The sequence below is a fragment of the Biomphalaria glabrata genome, chromosome 14, assembly GCF_947242115.1.
Source record: "Biomphalaria glabrata chromosome 14, xgBioGlab47.1, whole genome shotgun sequence".
Classification (NCBI taxonomy): domain Eukaryota; kingdom Metazoa; phylum Mollusca; class Gastropoda; family Planorbidae; genus Biomphalaria; species Biomphalaria glabrata.
This window is the reverse complement of record NC_074724.1, coordinates 2,850,581-2,870,808: the sequence shown is the minus strand read 5'-3', so window position 1 is coordinate 2,870,808 and position 20,228 is coordinate 2,850,581. Positions and strand designations below refer to the sequence as shown.

The following is a 20,228-nucleotide window of genomic DNA, read 5'->3' as shown; positions in this document are numbered from 1 at the left end:
TAGGTACCTAAGTCATGTTATCAGTCATTTTGTATTAAGTCATGTTATGTCATTTTGTATTGTACGTACATAAGTCATGTTATCAGTCATTTTGCTGGAAAGGAAGATGTTGAGAGCTTTACACTAGTTTTTTGTTTATTAATTAATGGTGTTAGCGAGCTCTGATAGGGAGTACATAGTTTCTCAACCAGGGTGATGTTGAAACAGTGTCACAAGTTCTGAGGCATGTGTTTATAAGTTCCCAGCGCTCCAACGGTCCAACCCTTAGGCAACCACAAACAAATAATAGAACTAGGTGGTTTGTTACATTCACTCACATGTGGACAAAAAATGCAGGTTAATTTCACCTCTTAGCTCTCATAGTAAAAACAAAGTAAAGTTCCCCTTTCAGAACCTTGTGGTCTATAGGGCAGATGATACAAAGGTCATGTTTCTGTGGCCTACGGTTTACGGGGGTGTCATGTGGCCAGCACAACGACCAACCGCCTTTACTTTTCCCCAATTAATGTCAGGTACTCATTAGAGCTAGGTGGACTCAGGGGCGCTTCATATTGCGCTCTCTACACATACACGTTCTTTTGTTTAAAAGGAAGATGTAAGGAATATTAAAAAATGAGTAAACTTAAAGAAAAGAGAACAAATTGCTTTAAAATACGAGTTGTTGTTGTTTTTTTTTACGATTTATTTAAACAATGCAGCTTTTTATTTGGGGGGGGGGGAATACCGACAAAAATTACAAAGATTCTTCTAAAATACAGATGTTACTTCAAAAAAAAGAAAATGATTACGTTTTACGGGTGTTCCTAGGCCAATAAGTCATGCATTGTAACCAATGACTTAAATTCTGCCAAAGTCATTGGTTTTCCTGGCTGATATATAAAAAAACATCGTATATCTCTCGGACACAGCTACCATCTCTTGAAGAACTTTTTCATGAAAGATGCCTTTCCAAAACACCCACGATCATTAAAGACTATATGCAACCACTGTTACCTGAACGAAGTGGTCGTCTCCTTTTCTTTACGACTAAAACAAAAACATTAAAAAAAACTTTATCCCACTTTGGATCAGAGTGTTACAAGGTCATCTGTCGTCATCGAGAAGTACATAGAAGTCTAATTCATAAAGCGCTGGTTGTGAGTGTGTATGTGTTTCATGTGTGAATGTTGTTCGTATTTGCATCTATATTGTTATTATTACAGTAGTCACGCTGTAGTGGTCTATTGTAGTTAAACTGAATTCCATTTGATTGGATCAATAAAAATTATCTTATCTTAGATCTATATACTGATTATTGTGTCACAATATAATACCTTATTTTGTCACTACATATGCCTGAATATTTAATCTTTATATATCACTAAATATTAGAAAAGTCTGAATTTTGTCTTCATTTATAAGATTTTATTAAGAGGGAAAAAAAGTTAAGTAAAACAAATCTAAGTACCAGAGAATGCGTTCATGAATTCTTTGATAACACAATCGGGAATACCAGCAAAGATTTACAGTACAAAGCACACTGCTACAGAAATAAATGGAGCCATACAAATAGGGTGATACAACCATGCCTGGACTATTTAAGTGGTTCCTAATCTTTGTAGTTGGTAAGGCTTGGTTTTGTTCATTTAAATGTGTTTTTTTTCGTTATAAGTAATATCACATTGTACTTATGTTTTCTGTAATAGTTATTACCCGTATCCAAAATAGATAAACAAGATGAATCAGTTCAATAACAATAATAACAATAATAAAGGAATGAATTTTGTTTGCCTCTAACAAACTTCCGCGCTGGCAATGCCGGTGAGTTATTATTAGCTCATTTCTATAATAACAATAATAATTATAAATGTTTATTATCTTTCCGGAAATATGGCATACACTTGTGCATTATACATATTAAAACATAATTTAAAAAAGCAAACAAAATATGCATTCATATTACAGTCTCGATAAAACATTACAAGTGAAGTTTATATTAGAAAGCTGGACTGTTTTTAATAATTTCATAACTTGGGGAACTAAAAAATTTGTGTCTGTATCTTTTTGTGATAAGCTTTTTCTATCTTCTCTGTGATAGTAAAATGTTTAAATCGGGACATAAAATGTTAAAATCAGGACATAAAGTGTTAAAATCAGGACATAAAGTGTTAAAATCAGAACATAAAGAGTTAAAATCAGGACATAAAATGTTAAAATCAGGACATAAAGTGTTAAAATCGGACATAAAGTGTTAAAATCAGGACATAAAGTGTTAAAATCAGAACATAAAGTGTTAAAATCAGGACATAAAATGTTAAAATCAGGACATAAAATGTTAAAATCGGGACATAAATTGTTAAAATCAGGACATAAAATGTTAAAATCAGGACATAAAGTGTTAAAATCAGGACATAAAGTGTTAAAATCAGGACATAAAATGTTAAAATCGGGACATAAGTGTTAAAATCAGGACATAAAATGTTAAAATCGGGACATAAAGTGTTAAAATCGGGACATAAAATGTTAAAATCGGGACATAAAGTGTTAAAATCAGGACATAAAATGTTAAAATCGGGACATAAAGTGTTAAAATCGGGACATAAAGTGTTAAAATCAGGACATAAAGTGTTAAAATCGGGACATAAAATGTTAAAAATCGGGACCTAAAGTGTTAAAATCGGGACATAAAATTTTAAAATCGGGACATAAAGTGTTAGAATCGGGACATAAAATGTTAAAATCGGGACATAAAGTTTTAAAATCAGGACATAAAATGTTAAAATCGGGACATAAAATGTTAAAATCGGGACATAAAGTGTTAAAATCAGGACATAAAATGTTAAAATCGGGACATAAAATAATGTTAAAATCGGGACATAAAGGGTGCCTATGTTTATTATTTGTGTAGCTTTTGCAAGAATGTTTTCTCAATAAGTGCCCACGCTGAGTTTGTTTGTTCCCAATGATCCTACTAGCAGCATTAGAGATTTTTATTTATTTTTATTTTTTTACTTTTTATAGTGTTGAAAACTTGGAACCGGAAGTGCTGTTAAAATGTAATGCTGATGTAAACAAGGTAGAAAACTGACAGAGAGTTTTCGCGAATATTAAAACACATTTTGCAAAGTAATCTGAATCTTCATTGTCTTTTTAGTGATCAAATCAGTGTTTGCATTGAGATTTAGAGTCTAAGATAGTTCTGAGGCACTTAACCATTTGGACTATTTCAATGTTCTCTCCAGCAACAGAAACAATGTCATTTTGCTTCTTATTCTTATGACAGTGGATGATCTTTTTTTTTTTCGTTTGATTGTTATTAATTACAACAAATGAATATTCAAATATTTTCCGTTGCTTTCTATTGTCTCTGAAAAATCATGTAGGTGTAAGCTCTTTGACAGCAGGAGAAAGAGAGCCAGCCGCATCAAGTGAAAAGTCTAAAAAGAAATAGACCAGAACGTATCCAATGTATAACACCGGCAATGTCAAGGGCCCTACAGATATTGCTTTGTTTATTACAAGCACTCTGTGTCCAACTAGTCTTTAAGACACACGTGTTTTTAAGGTCGTTCGTTACACACAAGACAAGGAAGTTGGAGACCACTTTAAAACATAACAACAGCTTCTGTAGATACTATAGGGTCAACTGTGAACTCTTGGTGTGTTCCCTCTAGATAAGTTTCCTTAATGTGAAATGAAAATAATCATCTGTTGCTCTATAGTTTAAAAGGTTAAACAATAAAGAAGGAGCTGGTTATTCGCAAGGAAAAAAAAAAAGCGTAAAAATATTTGTAGTTTTGTTAATCGTTAGGGTTTGAGGTTATTAGGATAACGGTTAGGACTAGGATTAGGGGTCAAGGTTAGAGTCTAGGATTAGGGGTCAAGGTTAGAGTCTGTTGTATTATTCTTATAATCGTTACAAATATATTAAAAGGTTAATGCTATCCTCTCGGTTACTAAACGGTTAAAGTGAATGGACCATGCATTTGGAGTTGATGGCACCTCGCTATAGATACTTTGGTGAACAAATGAAGCCATTTTACTACTTAATATTTTATACCTCTCTTCTGCATGTGCGTATACATTTCTTATAAGCTGCACAAACAAAATCAAATCTCTATTTCTAAAATAATTTGCCATCAATATTTTAAGTTTAATTAAATATATATATTAGAACAGAAAATAAAAAAAACATGGTTTCAAAGTTAATATATTTCTGAGAACGAAATTAGTCTACTAAAACGGCTATTTATTTAATTAACGAATTATATATATATATATATATATATATATATATATATATATATATATATATATATATATATATATATATACTTAGTGATTGAATTTATTTTTAAATAATAATTTGATATTTAGGGTGTGGTGGCTATATTGTAAAACACTTGGATTCCGAACCGAAGGGTCTAGGGTTCAAATCTCGTTGAAGACTTATGAATTGAATTTCGTGATTTCTAAGACGCTTTTGAGTCCACCCAAACTTTAACGAGTACCTGCAACAAGTTTGGGAAAGTCAAGGCGGTTGGTCATCATCTATAACCGTCGGTCATAGAAACATATGATTTTTACATTATCACTTTCCCTATAGATAGCAATGTCTGAGGGCGGTACTTTACATAACCTTTTTTTCTTTTAAACATAAAAACTGTCAAAAAAACAAAGAAATAAAAGAGTATTCGTTGCGAATAGTCCAATGGACAATATATAGAAAATTCTCCATGTTAAAACATGCAGTGGCGTAGCTAGGGAAATTATGGGCCCGAGGGGCTTGACTTTTTTTTAGGGGGCCCTTGCATTTTGACATTCGACATCATGACCTGAGATAATGTACTTAATAAATATAAAAGTCTAAGTTTCAATTGGTACAGTATATACGTAAAATTTTAAAAAAATTAGACACTTTTAATAAATAATACCGTTTTTTTTTTGTTGGCGAGATAATGCACCAGTGACAAATCTCAATTCATATAGCCTCACGTTGTGCTTTCTTAGCAGTAAAGACATCTGATACATCATCTAGAATAATCTAGATCAATGCTGTCTAGTATTTTTGACTTTTGAATCTAAGTGAATAGCAAGGTTACCTTACAATGGCTTAATTTGTAATATTTAGTGTAAAAACAAAAAAAAAAACTTTCGACTTTTGTACCTCCCCCCCCCCATCCCCATCCTAGCTACGCCACTGCAAAAATGTCTTCATTTAGCTATTTAGTATTCTTTGGTTATTTCATTTCAGCCACTTGCTGTCTGTGCGTGCATTCTATCGACGTGAGTACATCCTGGTTGACAGACACTATCATAGGAACTAATGCCACATTGCAGTGTGGTTGGACTGCAGCCACTGGAGAAACTCCAGCCACACTTTTCTTGTCACCTAATAACAACAGCAATGCCAATTATTTTACATGTGAGATTTATTCTGTTCCACCGCACGCCTGCACTAAGGATCCTTCAGCTCTGGAGAAATACAGCATTGCCACATCTCTTCGAGGGTCTGTGTCCATGTTGATTACTAAACTGAGCTGCACAGATGATGGAACGCAATATTATTGCATTGTCTCAAACAATTCTAAGCCTCCAGCTATATCAAACTCTGTACTAAGAGTAAAAGGTAACGGCTTGTATTATCTAATCTAATATATAAAAATGGCTACAATATAGTTATATTATTATAAGTATTATATGGAGGTGCTGTGGCTGAGTGGTAAAGCGCTTGGCTTCCGAACCGGGGACCGGGGTTCGAATCCTGGTGAAGACTGGGATTTTTAATTTCGGGATCTTCGGGCGCCTCTGAGTCCACCCAGCTCTAATGAGTACCTTACATTAGTTAGGAAAAAGTAAAGGCGGTTGGTCGTTGTGCTGGTCACATGAAACCCTTGTTAACCGTAGGCCACAGAAACAGATGACCTTCACATCATCTGCCCAATAGACCACAAGGTCTGAAAGGGGAACTTTACTTTTTTTTTACTTTACATTATAGTTTGGGAAAAAATAATTACAGCAAGGATGCCTTTAGCTCTGCTCTATGTTTAACGAGCGTTGGTATAACTGGCCTACTGTAGTCTAAATACCTGGTGGTCCAAAAGTTATTGTTTATGTCATTACAATTATATTCATATTAACTATGTTTTTTATGATGTAAATATTAATTTAAAAAAAAAGAATTCTTTAACATCGAGACAGGTGTGAGACAGGGGTGCATCTTTTCCTTTTCCTCCTAGCCATCGACTACAAAATGAGGAGAGCAATGAACCAGACTGCCTTTGGTATTCCATGGCGTGAACAAAACCGAATGACGGACTTGGACTTCGCCGACGACGTTTCACTACTCGGGGCTACAAATAAATACATATAAGAAATGAGGGTCAGCCTAGAAATATAGATAAGGATGCACCCAAACTGGCTTCCGCATAAACCTAGATGAAAAACATTATGCGAGGCCAAGGTCTTGGTAAGTCACAGCTTGAAGGCCTTGATAAGTTTCACATACTCAGGCAACACCATAGCATAAGGTGGGGATGCCAATCATGATAAATAGAAAAAGGCAGTGGCCATTTTCCAAAGACTGCTGCCTGTTTGGACCAGCCAAAGACAAAAACTTACTTATTTAACTCAATCGTCATCCTAAAACTAACGTATTCATGAGAGACATGAGAGACACCTGCCAAAACTGAGGGAAGACTTAATGCGACTCAGCTAAAGCGGGTTAGACGGATGATAGGAGTCGGTTATAGAGATCGGGTATCAGACAAAGAAATCCTATGCCGAACTGGGACTCGATAATTAAGGGAGGTTGTGACTGATAGTAGCTGGACATGTTCTCAGACTGAATGGAGCTCTCATATTAAGAGTTGCAATGACATGGAGGCCAATACGAGGAAAGCGCACGCAGGAACGCCCTCGTATAACTTGGCGACACACCTCAGAGCAGAGGACACTGGCTGGCTATTGCGCCGAACGGAGAGGGGGGTGGGAAATAAACAAGTATGTTAGTTTATTATCCACCTGCTTTTACAGAGCCCTAACTGAAGGCTGAAACTGATTTGTCACGTTGAATATTGCGATTAACCATAATTTTTTAAATGAGACATCTGTTTATGAAAGTCTCCTAGTAACTATATTGTAATAATAAGTATTAAATATATATATATATCTCACATTTTCTATTCTATAAATTTGTTTGTCGAAAAAGCAAAAATAAAATATTTGCAAATGCTGCTCTAAAGTGTTATAAGTAAAGTGATATACCTTCCAATTATATGCATGAATAGAAATTGAACTTTCTTTTTCCAGTCCCTCCCACAGTGCCAACACTAAGTAATGTCCAGACAGGCGTGAAAGAAAACTCAAGCATCACAGCCACATGTACAGCTGGTGTGGGTTATCCTAAGGCTGGACAGATTGTTTGGAAAGCTTATCGGAATGGACAAAGTGTGAATTTACCTCCAGAGATTGTGATTACTTCTATGAATGGTATTTTTTAAAATTATATCTTCCTATTTCACAGATGTTTACATAGATATGATTATTTTATCTGCTTCATTAATTTTGTATTCTAATAATATCAGGTATCAACTTATATCAGTTCTGTCTCTCTGTCTGGTAAAAAGTTTGTAAACGTTATTTCTCCCACACTCAATATCGGATTAAGCATAATTATTTCTTTTACCTGATAGCACAAGAATCAATAAAAAATGACCAGTTGGCTAATTAAGTATTGGTAAGTAATTATTTCGATTGGTATCTTGAACAAAGGAAAGAAATCGCACTTGACAGATGTGTTGGTATAAATTACTATAAATTGAATCAGTCCCCTAGAGCCTTGAGTGAATATTTTTTAATGCATTAAAAAAAAAAGATCATGTCAACATTCACCAATATACGCTTTTCTCTCCTCCTTTCCCAACTGGTCCAGACAAGTGATAGGATCATAGCGCATTGAGAAAGCTCAAAGCTAAACGAAAACTATTGGTAAAAATATTTTTAATCGCACAGATTTATTATGCCTAAGTGAAGCAGTTGTGCTATGTCATAGATTGTACATAACTGATTCAAACTAATTGATACAATTACACTTAATATTAGTTAGTTTTTTTTTTTGTTTTTGTTTTTTTTTTTGAAAGTATTAAAAAAAATGTTTTTCATGTTTTTTCTTTAGCAATGCCTGCTCATGAAAAGAAAATATTTCGTGGTCAAATTATTTGTAGTAGAAGTCTTTGATTATTGTATAAATTGTGTAGTTTTATTGATCTCTTTAAGACATAAACTTCATTTGTCATCCAGTTATTTGACTTACTTAGACTTAGGTCCTCCCGCGCCTTTCGGCGCATTGGACGGCAAGCTGTCGCAATAAAGATCTGTCTCTGGCAATGTCTGAAGCCTCATCCCACCTGGTGTCCACTGTTCTGAAGTCCTCCATGAAGGTGTGGCGCCAAGTTATACGAGGACGTCCCTGTTTGCTCTTTCCTCGTATCGGCCTCCATGTCATTGCAACTCTATGTGTGCGTAATTCATTTTGTCGTAGAACATGTCCCGCAAACCTGATGCGACGCTCTGTCACAACCTCACTAAGTGTTCGACTCCCAGTTCGGCATAGGATTTCCTTGTTTGAGACCCGATCTGTGTAACTGACTCCCAAAATCCATCTCAGCCATTTTTTGTTGAGCCACATTTAGCCTTTTCTCAATTTTGACAGATGTCTTCCATGTCTCACATGCATATGTAGCAGTTGGAATGACGATTGTATTGAGAAGGTGTATTTTTGTCTCGAGTCCAATGGCTTGGCTTGTCCAAATAGGCTGCAGCCTTTGGAAAATGCTCCCTGCCTTTCCTATTCGGCACGCTACATCATGGTAGGCATCTCCATCATTTGTTATGATGCTGCCAAGGTACGTGAACTTGTCCAGCTCTTCAAGCTTTGACTCGCCAAGTCTGACGGGGACACCCTTTGCCTAATATCCCACTCGCAGAATTTTAGTCTTATCCAAGTTTATGCGGAGATTATCCAGTTACATCTGTTGAAAATCTTTTCTTTTTTTTAGCCAGCCAACCAGAAGATGACAAATGTACAGTCCGTACACAAAGTTCAGTAACTCTAAAAGCCAACAGACTTCATCAGAATATTTCTTTGGCATGTTTTGTAACCAATCAAGATTTTAAACCTACAGCACCAGACACTTGTACTGACACAAAGTCAGATTTGTGTGCACAGACTGAACCAGCAGTGGTCACTTGTAAGTGTCTTTAATTACATTGTATTCTATTGAAATTGACACTTTTTGTACGAGGCCACCAACTGTAAAGGGTGTGTGGAGAAGGTCAATGTAAAATATGTAAGTATATATTTAACTAGTTACTAATGTAAATCTATCAAAAGTAAAGTGCAATCTGGCTTGTATAGTGGGTGGATGTATGTATTCATGAATTTCAGACCAACAACTGATCATCAAGGACGCTTCTGGTTGTGGCTTCAAGGGCTTAATACAAATAGTAGCTGTTAGTTACTAGTTGATATCTGAAGTGTTTTAGGTTAATATTTATTGTTTTAGAATAATCCATTTGCGGCTAACGATATTTTATAAACAGCGGGAACATGAATAAGACCTATTTATAGCTTGAACCTTAGATGTTGCGAAGCATAGATTTAATTGTAGTCTTTATATATTTTACACATACACACAAAGGTATGATATGCAATGTATTAAAACGTTATCATAGATATAAAAAACAAGATCATCATCATCAATTTGTCATGAGAATACATAAATCATCGCAGCCTGTTCATAAGAATATTTCAAATGACTGTAAATTGTTTTAACCAAACCAGATCCAGTGTCCAAAATGAATTTAAAGAGAGAACCAGCCTCTACACTGTATGAAGGTGCTAGAGTGACACTAAAATGTCAAGCCGAAGGAAATCCTTTACCAACATACTCTTGGACTAAAATTGGAGATGAAAACAGAAAACTGTTTGTTGTAATGGATGGTTTAGTCAGCACTATTACTTTGACTAGTCTGAATAAATCCTTGGATGCTGGAGACTACAGGTTGGTGTTGAGAAGATGTTTCTGAATTACATTGCATTTTAGTTTAATAAAACAAGCTTTTCTTTTGTCACTAGTATGAAATAAAGCTCTTGATTTGATTTGATTTGTTGATTTGAGGCACATCGGCACAATTTAGGCCATGTCGTGCCTGCAGTCCCTTAAGGACTACTCTCTCTCTAAACAACAAGGGCCAGATTCTATACAGTAATATAATTAAAATTAAGGTCTATTCACAGTTAAAATAGTAAAGGTAGTAAAAATTTAAATATTTGGTAAAAATCTAATGTAAATAGTGCATGTTCACAAATTCAGAAATCAGATCTTCGTAGATAGCCCCATTTCCCGAATAAAGCCCAGTACCTTCCCAGGGTCGACATTATTAAATAGTGTTTTTAGATTAGTGGCTCTAAAATGTTTCGCCCTGACATCCTGGTATCTGGGGCAATCAACGAGGATATGTTCCACGGTGAGGCGAGAGTCACAGTACTCGCAAAGTGGGGGCTCCTCTCTCTTCAGTACAAAAGAGTGCGTGATGTAGGTGTGGCCAATCCTAAGTCTGGACATGGTTGTGCAAATAAAGCTCTTTCTATCATCATACAATAAACATTTATATAACAGGAAAAGTATTTTGACAACTCGTGAATACTGGTTAATGGCTGACTAGTCGTGTGGTATCGTGACCTCCGTGACGCTGGCCGTCCAACAGGCTCGTGACGCTGTAGGTCGGTGACCATTGTTTCTGATCGTAACCAGAGCTTGGCTGATTGTTAGCAATGTCTGAAGCCTCCTCCCACCTGGTGTCCACTGTTCTGAGGTCGTCCATAAAAGTGTGGCGCCAAGTTATACGAGGACGTCCCTGTTTGCGCATTCCTCGTATTGGCCTCCATGTCATCGCAACTCTTGGTACGCGTAGTTCATTTTGACGTAGAACATGTCCCGCAAACCTTATGCGACGCTCTGTCACAACCTCACTAAGTGTTCAACTCCCAGTTCGGCATAGGATTTCCTTGTTTGAGACCCGATCTGTGTAGCTGACTCCAAAAATCCGTCTCAGCCATTTTTGTTGAGCCACATTTAGTCTTCTCTCAATTTTGACAGATGACTTCTGTGTCTTACATGCATATGTTGCAGTTGGAATGAAGATTGTGTTGAGAAGGTGTATTTATCAAAGTAGACTAATTACTAGATCTAGACTTTATGTATTTACTTAATATACTCAATATTTTCTGTGATCCCTAGCAATTCTTTTTGTGAAAAGACGTCTGTGACAAATAAGACAATTTACAGAAGCTACAACGCTATAAAACAAGGATAATAAGTGATTAAAAACTGTCTCGCGTGTTTTCAAAACTCCACTGTAGCACGCCTGGCTAAATGTTAGCATTAGTGCTTAGGCTAAGTAGTAAAGTCTGTAACTCAACCACGTGTAGTCATGTATGTTATGTAATTAGAATATAAAATAGATAAGTTGCTTTACAACTTAATGTATACAGAATATAATAATGATAACAAGCATCACAGCAGAAATAACACACAACATGAAAACAAAAGTGTGGAGTTATATAGTAATTTTATTTGCAGACAAAGGTACCAATTTGAAGAGTTCAGTTTTTATTGCAAACGCTTAATGAACATACGGAAAACAAGATTACAAAGAGAGTTTGTCTTATCACACAAACTCAGAGGCGGCCCCCAACAAATTCACCAATGTTTTGATCGTTTAAAGAAATTTGGCGTTATTTTTAACATAAAAGCAAACAGTGCAACACGTCGACTTTGATAAGACTCTTGTAACTCTTCAGTAATAAGTAAAGTAACGTTAAGTGATCACCTAAGATCAGCATGGAAACCTCTCGATACAGTGTCGGTGGCACCTAGTGAGGTAGCTTAGGGTGTCATCCCTCCCCATTAACTTTCTTGAAATCTGTTACAATAAACACTATAGCTAACTAGTTCTTTTTGTTGAACCAATACAGTGAGCTGATTACCTACTTTTACTGATTTTTACTCAAATAAAAAATTTAAATATTAATTACATTTATTCAAATGTTACTGAACATTTTACAATAATATTTAATTAAAATTATAAACAGACTTAACATCATATGAACAGGTTTCTCTTGTTATACTTTAAATGGTATAACGTTGTGCTGTATCATTTACACTTACACCACCATCTAGATGTGTCAAGGCATATTTGGGCATATATCTAGAGATTTTATTATTATCTTTTCCCTTGTGTCTGCTTTTACCAAGTTATAATTTTTCCAACCTGGTTGTCACCCCCCTAGTGACGCCACTGCTCCAAGATATATCTCGACATTTTATTATTATCTTTGTTAATGTTGTTCTTTTGCCAAGTCATAATTTTTCCAACTTATGGTGTTGACCGGTGCTTACCGCACCCTCGCCCCCCGCCATTGACGCCACTGCTCCAAGATACCTACTTCTTCCCAACAATTTCGATTAATATATTGGAGTAGACGTAGTAGGAAATAAAAACAATGAGCCTGCACAACTTCACAGGTTTCCCATACGAACAGCATAGGCTAACACATTAGTAGGCCTACTAATACTGATCATAATCGCTCTACACTCTTTTACTTAATAGGTCTAGACTACATCCAGAATATAGAATATATCTAGAATCTAGATCTAGAAAAGATGTAGATTTTTTAGATTTTTTGACTAGTTCTAGAAATGATATAGTCTGGATAGAACTAGAATCTAAAATTAAAATCTAGAACTAGAATTTCAATTAAACTTGTCGCATGATTAAAAATGTAATATCTCTTTTCATATATTTATTCTTTCAGCTGTAAAGCACTCAATATTGTAGAAAATGAAAAGTACATTTTTCTTGGTTTTATTTCACTTATTATAGGTAAGTATAGTTGTGTCAACATTTATAAGCTCGTTGCATAGTAATAGGGATTGTAAAGGCTACTGACTGCTACATTTTAGTTGTTGAGTTGTAATTTTTATAACATTGTTATTGTCTAATACATCTTTTATTCTATAAGCATGTTCAGTGCACTCTGGTCCACTCTATTTTTTAAAGGGGTATCTGAGAGAAAGTTTCCGTGCTGCTCTTAGGCGCTCAGCAAACACATACACAATGTGTTAATGCTTTTGTGATTTAAATATTAAATGCATTATACGTAACTAATATTTGCACTCAATTATACTGTTAATGAATTTAACTGTTGTGAATAGCTCTTAGGAATATTGAGTGACAAAACGCAAACAGATCTGGCTATAAAAACCTATTTAGAAAATAATCATGCCATTGTAAAAGTGTCTAAAAGTGTTATTTTGTTTGGTCTCTGAGAGAGAGAGAGAGAGAGAGAGAGAGAGAGAGATTAGTGTTTAAGTTAGACGTGAGCTGTTATTATAGTAGGAACGCTTTCCAATTGAAGATAGAAAGTCCGTGTTAAGCGAAGTTGATTATCCACATAACGTATGTTACAAATATAGTTTAATCAAGTGGTTTTATTAACTACAAAATGTGTTGAGTCTCCTTGAGAATGTCTTATTGCTCCACTGCTGGACGTTAAGATTTTCTAGTCGTCAAAAGACTGAACTAGGACTTGCAGTTTTTTTGCCAGTGATCCTACCCCTTGACAACGACCTGGACAACCATCCAGGATAAACGAAAATGTGTAGGATTTTTGTGACAACAATTACAAAGAAAAACTACAATTTGGGGTAATTGTTTTCGCAGCCCTATGTTGTATACATTTCTTCTACAGAATTTAAGTTTTACGGTATTTTTGTATTATTACAGATGAAAACATTACGCAAACTTCTACAACAATTCAGAAAACGCCCACAACTGTTACAACTGTGACAAAAACTCCAACAGGGACTGGGTCACCCGAAGCTACCACTGTAATCAGTGAATCTGGTAATAGTAAGATAATTGATTGAAAGAGGGACTGTCTACGGAAATAGTTTGAGAAACTTTTGATGCTTGGGCTATGATGCCTAGGTCATACAATGAAAACAATAAAAAAAAGTTGATCTAGCAGAAGTTGTGTGTTGATCATGACACAACTGTTATAAAGAGTTGCACACTGTGAACGTGAATCGTGACAATTCTTAGACTAAAATGTATGTTTTTAATCACCTACTATCTTCGATTTGTTTCGCATCGATCATTGGCGCTTGTCTGAAAGGTGGGGTAAAATGATAAAATAAGCATACAAAACTTTAAGACTATTCTGTCAACAGAAAATAACACATTTTTACAGAAACTCTATTCATGAAACCTTCAAAAACCTGGATTCAGGAACCTGGACAGCTGATCTCAAAAACGCATCTAACGATTTTCCTAGAAATATAACAGTTGATGTATATCGATGAAAAAAGAATAACAACTTGTTAGATCATACAAAATTAATAATAAAACTTTAAGTGCAGATTCGAAAATGCCACTTCAGATTTATTCACAATAGTAAAAAGCCGTTCACGTATTAAATAATTATCTGTATATGCATGTCAGGGTTGTGTTTGTAAGCGATATCTCCTCATTTGCTAGGGCCCCTGACATTCAATATACACCTTCGTGCTTAATATAAATAATTGATGAGATGTTAACAAATCAATACAATATTTAATGAGATAAAACTATTTACAATGAATACAATGATGACATAATCTCTTATTGAATTTAACACTATCACAATTATTGTAGTCTTATCTTATATCATACAGACGTTACTTCAAAACGAAGATGATTATGTCCTACGTAGTATATGTATATAGATATTACTATTCAAGTAAGCATTCTACACCTTGCGGTCCCACAATCCCAACACATCAATACATATTCAGCACTCTATACAACAAATGGCATAACACTAGCCCACAGCTGGCTCCACTGTCGACTCACACTAAAATCCCACCACTAGCATTCCCAAACAGGGCTGAACAGACAAACCACAAAGAGAGCGTTACAGAGCCGACACAAACCAACATCATCATGATGAAAGAGGCTTCACAAACAAAAAAGCGATGCAACGAAGAAGGTGCATATCAAAAACTGCACATAAAAAGAATTGGTGTTAGATTAATATTACATACAAACTGGAACAGACACAAAATAGAGCCGTGAGATTCATAACAAACGAATATTCACATATGACGAAAGTAACACCTTTAGTAAAATCACTAAATTTAGAAAGCCTTCAGGACAGAAGACTCAAAACTAAAGTAGCAATTATACATAAAACACTGAACCATAATCTTCAAATACAAAAACAGAATTTAATAAAATACTCTGAAAGACACAAAGATAAAGGCACATTCCTCGTCCCATATGCTAGGACAAATTTGTACAAACACTCCTTCTTCCCTAGTGCTATTAGAGCATGGAATGGGTTGCCTGGGCTAGCCGGGAAAACCAGTGACTTGGCAGAATTTAAGTCATTGATTAATATGCATGACTAAATGCATGACGCGTAGGACGTAATCATCTTCTTTTTTTAAGTAACGTCAGTATTATATAAGATAAGATAAGAAATACGCAACGACAATATAAAATCAATAAGTCGATCAAACAGATCTCAAATATTTTCAAAAATCGGTGTCAGAACTAAATGTAGACAACATGAAAATATTATGTTTTCACTACAATGAAATTGCAGGTTCTTACAGCATAACCCGAAATTTCAAAACTACCTTGAAATTTAATAAAATAAATTTTTGTAAAAGATAAGACCTTTATTCCGAAAAATAAAATCACTACTTTACTTAATAACCTAAACTTAATCTCAACAGCAGGTGATAACGGCAGGTAGAGTTTCTCTTTAAGACTGTCATTACTGCATGCATCACGGCATGGTGAATGCTACCGATTCGGTCATTTGAAAACAAATTGGACGCATATTAAATACATACTATAGTGATAACTTCAAATAATTGCTATGAACATGGCCAGATAGACCTGGGAATATATCTGAAATATTTTAGAGCAGGTTAAAAAGTCGTAAAGAGCTATTCTCAAAAATAAATACAATACAACGCACATAGATTTAGAAGAAATAAAAACTAGTTTCTGAATAGAAAACTTAATAGTAGCTATTGACAGAAGGCATAATGGACAGTTAACATGTACATCTTTATTTAAACATAAAATAACAACTACACAGTACTCAATTTAAAAAAAATCAAGCTATGAGTTTCTTTATTTGAGATACGAGACCAACACCATCTAAAACATTTATCGATTTTTTTCAAGAGACTAAACTAATCGAAGTAACAAAATAAATAAACTAATTTTCTAAAATTGGAAAACATAAGCTTAAGGCGTTAAGTAATTCCGATTAGTTTTCCTAGATGCTTGACATAGCTTATTAATTTTCCCACAATCTGGTGGACGATAAAATACGAAAGACTAACCTTTGATTACTTACCATCAACCCAATAAAACTAAGCCTTCTCACTGTGGAAAACGCAACGAATCATCTACCCATTAGGTCTGTTAAAGCCAGGTCGTGCGGTATGCGCTCTGGACTGTCGTTCGGTCGTCTCGACGGTCCCGGGTTCATACCCATACCGGTGCTATCCACCGTCATCCTGAGGGAGGTTTGTACTAGGATTTTGTTTCGGAGGGGTGGAATCGGGGATGGGTAAAAAATGTTTCACTTTAAAAAATATTTTATGAAGGAACATTCGAAATACAAAGTACACGGACAATCTGTATGAAAGTGTGTTGGTGTGTGTAGAGAAATAAACTACAGAACTCTGGGAGGGTTACAAATGTACAAATTTTAATCTATCATGAAGGAAATACCCGAAACATTTTACAAATATTAAACAAACATTTGTAGCACAAGAATGATTAGATCTACAAGAAGGCCTTGGTGGTCTCAGGATTTTCTAAGAATTTTCAAATTTGAAATCGTCTTCACCAAGATTCGAACCCGGGACCCCTCGGTTCGGAAACTATGCGCTTTACCACACAAGCCAACACGGCCCTTCCTATCAGTAAAGTAGTTAATACAAAAAATAACAATAAATAAATAAAAATTAAATGTTGTAATATTTAAAGCAGTTCTTTACACTATTTTGTCTTGTTTTGTTTATTAATTGGATTAAAAATAATTTTCTACAGGCAGTAATACAGTTTCAATGATTGTTATGGGTAAGTGCTAAAGTGTATGTACTACTTTCACTAACCTATATTTTATAATCGTGGATGTGTGTATAACGTGATACACTGAAGCACTCATCTATGCACCTAATACATCAAAGAACTCTCTCTGAAACAATGGCTAAATTTTATGGAATTGACGATTTCATACCTTGTCTCATATGGATTTGTTAGAAGTGGACCGTCTAAAAAAATAGTAAGATTGTGCACTAGTTAAAGTAGTTAACTGTGATTGCGGGGGTTGGGGGAGGGAGGTATGAAATTATTGAGACCTTATAATTAAGAAATATATATATCAGGATTCAATAGCGTGGTTGGTGTTAAAAATACAGGTTTTGATGACACGAGAGGCACTAATAGTGAGTCCATTTGGGGTCTCATTCTGTACGGAGACAGAAAAATATGAGGAACAAGGCCAGATTTTAACTAAGCCCATATGCATGGATTGTTTACCAGTTGTAGCGTGCGATTCAAAATCTCTAGTCAAAGATGTAATACAGAAGACAACTTTCTGATTCCGAAGTAGTCTAGTATTACTTTTCCTTACCTGTTACATTTTTTTTTTCGTTTAGTTATTTTTACTTTATATAGTTATACTAAATAGAAATAATAATTCCATTGATCAAAAACAACTAAATATTACAGAAATTTTAAGTAAAGTCATACCTACACACTATTTCAATATTTACTTTTTATTGTTGAGCTTCCTACCTTTTCACTAGTCCTCCTGGTCTTTATCTACAGGTGTGATTTTATCTGCAATCATAATTGTTCAGTTTGTTGTGATCATCTATCTTCTACTGAGAGTCAAAGGTAATTAGATCAATTAGAATATCAAGTAAATCAACGTCTCATTAAAAGCCTAAAGGCTGACATTCAGTTCCAAGCGAGTCTTCGACACTATTTTTTCACTTCTAATGTCTTTGTGACAATTCAACTTAGTTCTGAGACAACGCATATTTACTAGAGATGGGACGCAAACCGAACGAACCAAACCCGAACCACACTTAAGACAGAACCCGAAATTTAAAAGATTCCCATCACTAATTTTTACTAGGTATACATCTAATAATACATGCGTTACTTTAAAAAAGAAGATGATTAAGTCAAACGTGTCTTGAATGTAGGCATGCATGTCAACCAATGACGAAAATTCTGCCAAGTCACTGGCTCAGGCAACCCATTCCATGCTCTAATAGCACTAGGGAAGAAGGGGCATTTGTACAAATTTGTCCTAGCAAATGGGACGAGGAATGTGCCTTTATCTTTGTGTCTTTCTGAGTATTTTATTAGATTTTGGTTTTGTATTTGAAGATTATGGTTCAGTGTTTTAATGTATAATTGCTACTTTACTTCTGAGTCTTCTGCCCTGAAGGCTTTCTAAATTTAGTGATTTTACTAAAGGTGTTACTCTAGTCAAATGTGAATATTCGTTTGTTATGAATCGCACTGCTCTATTTTGTGTCTGTTCCAGTTTCTTAATGTTTTCTTCAGTTGTGAAAGTATCCAGTTGTAGTGGACAGTATCAGGAATAACAAATCAAGAATTTAGATTACATTTTTTCCTAGTATTACAACTTTATTTTTGTACTGACTTCATGATGGTCTAGGGATTGAATCCTATTTATTTGAATAAAAATTGTGTTTCAAATAATTGAAGAAACAAACAATTTCTTTTTTTAGGTAAATATCTGAAGGAGAACAAAGCGACCAAAAAAGAACCAAGAGTTTATGATCGAACAGTAACAGATCCTCACTACATTTATATTGATGATATACATAGTTATACAACAGCAAGTTGAGAGAGCGAGAGAGAGCGAGAGCGAGAGAGAGAGATCGAGAGAGAGAGAGAGAGAGAGAGAGAGAGAGAGAGCGAGAGAGAGAGAGAGAAAGAGAGAGAGAGAAAGAGAGAGAGAAAGAGAAAGAGAGAGAAAGAGAGATAAAAAGAGAGAGAGAAAGAAAGAGAGAGAGAAAGAAAGAGAGAGAGAATGAAAGAGAGAGAGATTTTTACATCAGGACTTTTGGCAATATAATGACATGAACTATTTTTTTAGCAGCCCCCAAACGGGGAAAAGACGCTATTAGTTTTGTGTGGAATGTCTGTCTATCCGTCCGTCCGTCCCGTTTAGATCTCGTAAACTAGAAAAGATAGTGAAAATCCGACATCATGATATTTTAGACTTTTCAAAGACCTGATGCAACGGCTACTTCTTTCTTTTCTGAAAGTGAAAAATTTAATTTTTAAAATCAACAATGCAAATTATTTGTCATAAAATACACCATTTTTATAATTATTCACTATAATAGTAAAGGAGATTAGTATTTACCATATTTATGACATACACATACAAATGGTTTTACATTTTTTGTCAAAAAATATTTTTTCAACTAATGTATTGTAAGTTTGTAAGTTCTGTCATACTAAGTACTACATTTATAAAAAAAAAATAATTACTATTTTTTCAAAGAGAAAAAAATCTATTTAAAATGCATATAAGTGGAACATAGTTAAAAACAACAATTATTAAGTAGTTTTTCATATTATCTCGTGAATAGCCGGTGGATGCTACATCTACAAGACAATAACTAATGATTTTTTTTTTTTACAATTTTTTTTTAATGAGGCTTTGAATAAGAGATTGAGCCTATACAAAACAATTAAATCAATAAGATAATCATTATTTGACATCATTTCGGCCAGGTTCACATCGAACTTCACCTTCACTTTCACCTATACTTTGCTGGACAGTTGGGGCACCATACAAGATCTGTAAACCTTCTTTCTCCATACTTCTATGTCATTAGCCTTTGATAGAATTTCATTCTGATATTCTTTCTGAAAATATTGAAACCTGCCTTTTTACCTGCCTGCGCGGACCACTTCGGGGGCCGATTTAGAGTTTGTGTTTCCACACAAACTGTCTTTGTAACCCTGTTTTTTTTTTTGTGAGCTATCTTATTGATACATCATAAATTATGCATAATTAATTGGAATTGCACCATTTGAAACTAGGTCTATACGACTTAATA

At 34.8% G+C, this 20,228-nt stretch overlaps 1 protein-coding gene across 4 annotated transcripts; it reads left to right on the top strand.

Annotated features, from left to right (window-relative positions):
• Window positions 1–1,076: 1,076 nt before the first annotated feature.
• LOC106077387 (cell surface glycoprotein MUC18-like) lies at window positions 1,077–19,063 on the top strand. Of its 4 annotated transcripts, none has more exons than XM_056011544.1 (10): window positions 1,077–1,604; window positions 5,234–5,608; window positions 7,291–7,470; window positions 9,039–9,230; window positions 9,824–10,043; window positions 12,860–12,927; window positions 13,831–13,950; window positions 17,161–17,190; window positions 17,922–18,012; window positions 18,882–19,021. In XM_056011544.1, the coding sequence occupies exons 1-10, from the start codon at window positions 1,565–1,567 to the stop codon at window positions 18,883–18,885; spliced, it is 1,320 nt and encodes a 439-aa protein (XP_055867519.1). In that variant the 5' UTR covers window positions 1,077–1,564; the 3' UTR covers window positions 18,886–19,021. The 4 variants fall into 4 exon arrangements, with proteins under 4 accessions (XP_055867519.1, XP_055867518.1, XP_055867516.1 ...); XM_056011543.1 differs by having other exon boundaries at window positions 13,831–13,956; XM_056011541.1 differs by having other exon boundaries at window positions 1,197–1,604; window positions 13,831–13,956; window positions 17,944–18,012; window positions 18,882–19,063.
• The last annotated feature ends 1,165 nt before the right edge of the window (window positions 19,064–20,228 follow it).

Coding starts and splice junctions, on each gene's coding strand:
- LOC106077387 (XM_056011541.1), top strand. CDS start 1,565: ATGCCTGGACTATTTAAGTGGTTCCTAATCTTTGTAGTTG. Junction 10,044..12,859: donor TTGGATGCTGGAGACTACAG/GTTGGTGTTGAG, acceptor TTATTCTTTCAG/CTGTAAAGCACTCAATATTG. Junction 18,013..18,881: donor TCTTCTACTGAGAGTCAAAG/GTAATTAGATCA, acceptor TTCTTTTTTTAG/GTAAATATCTGAAGGAGAAC.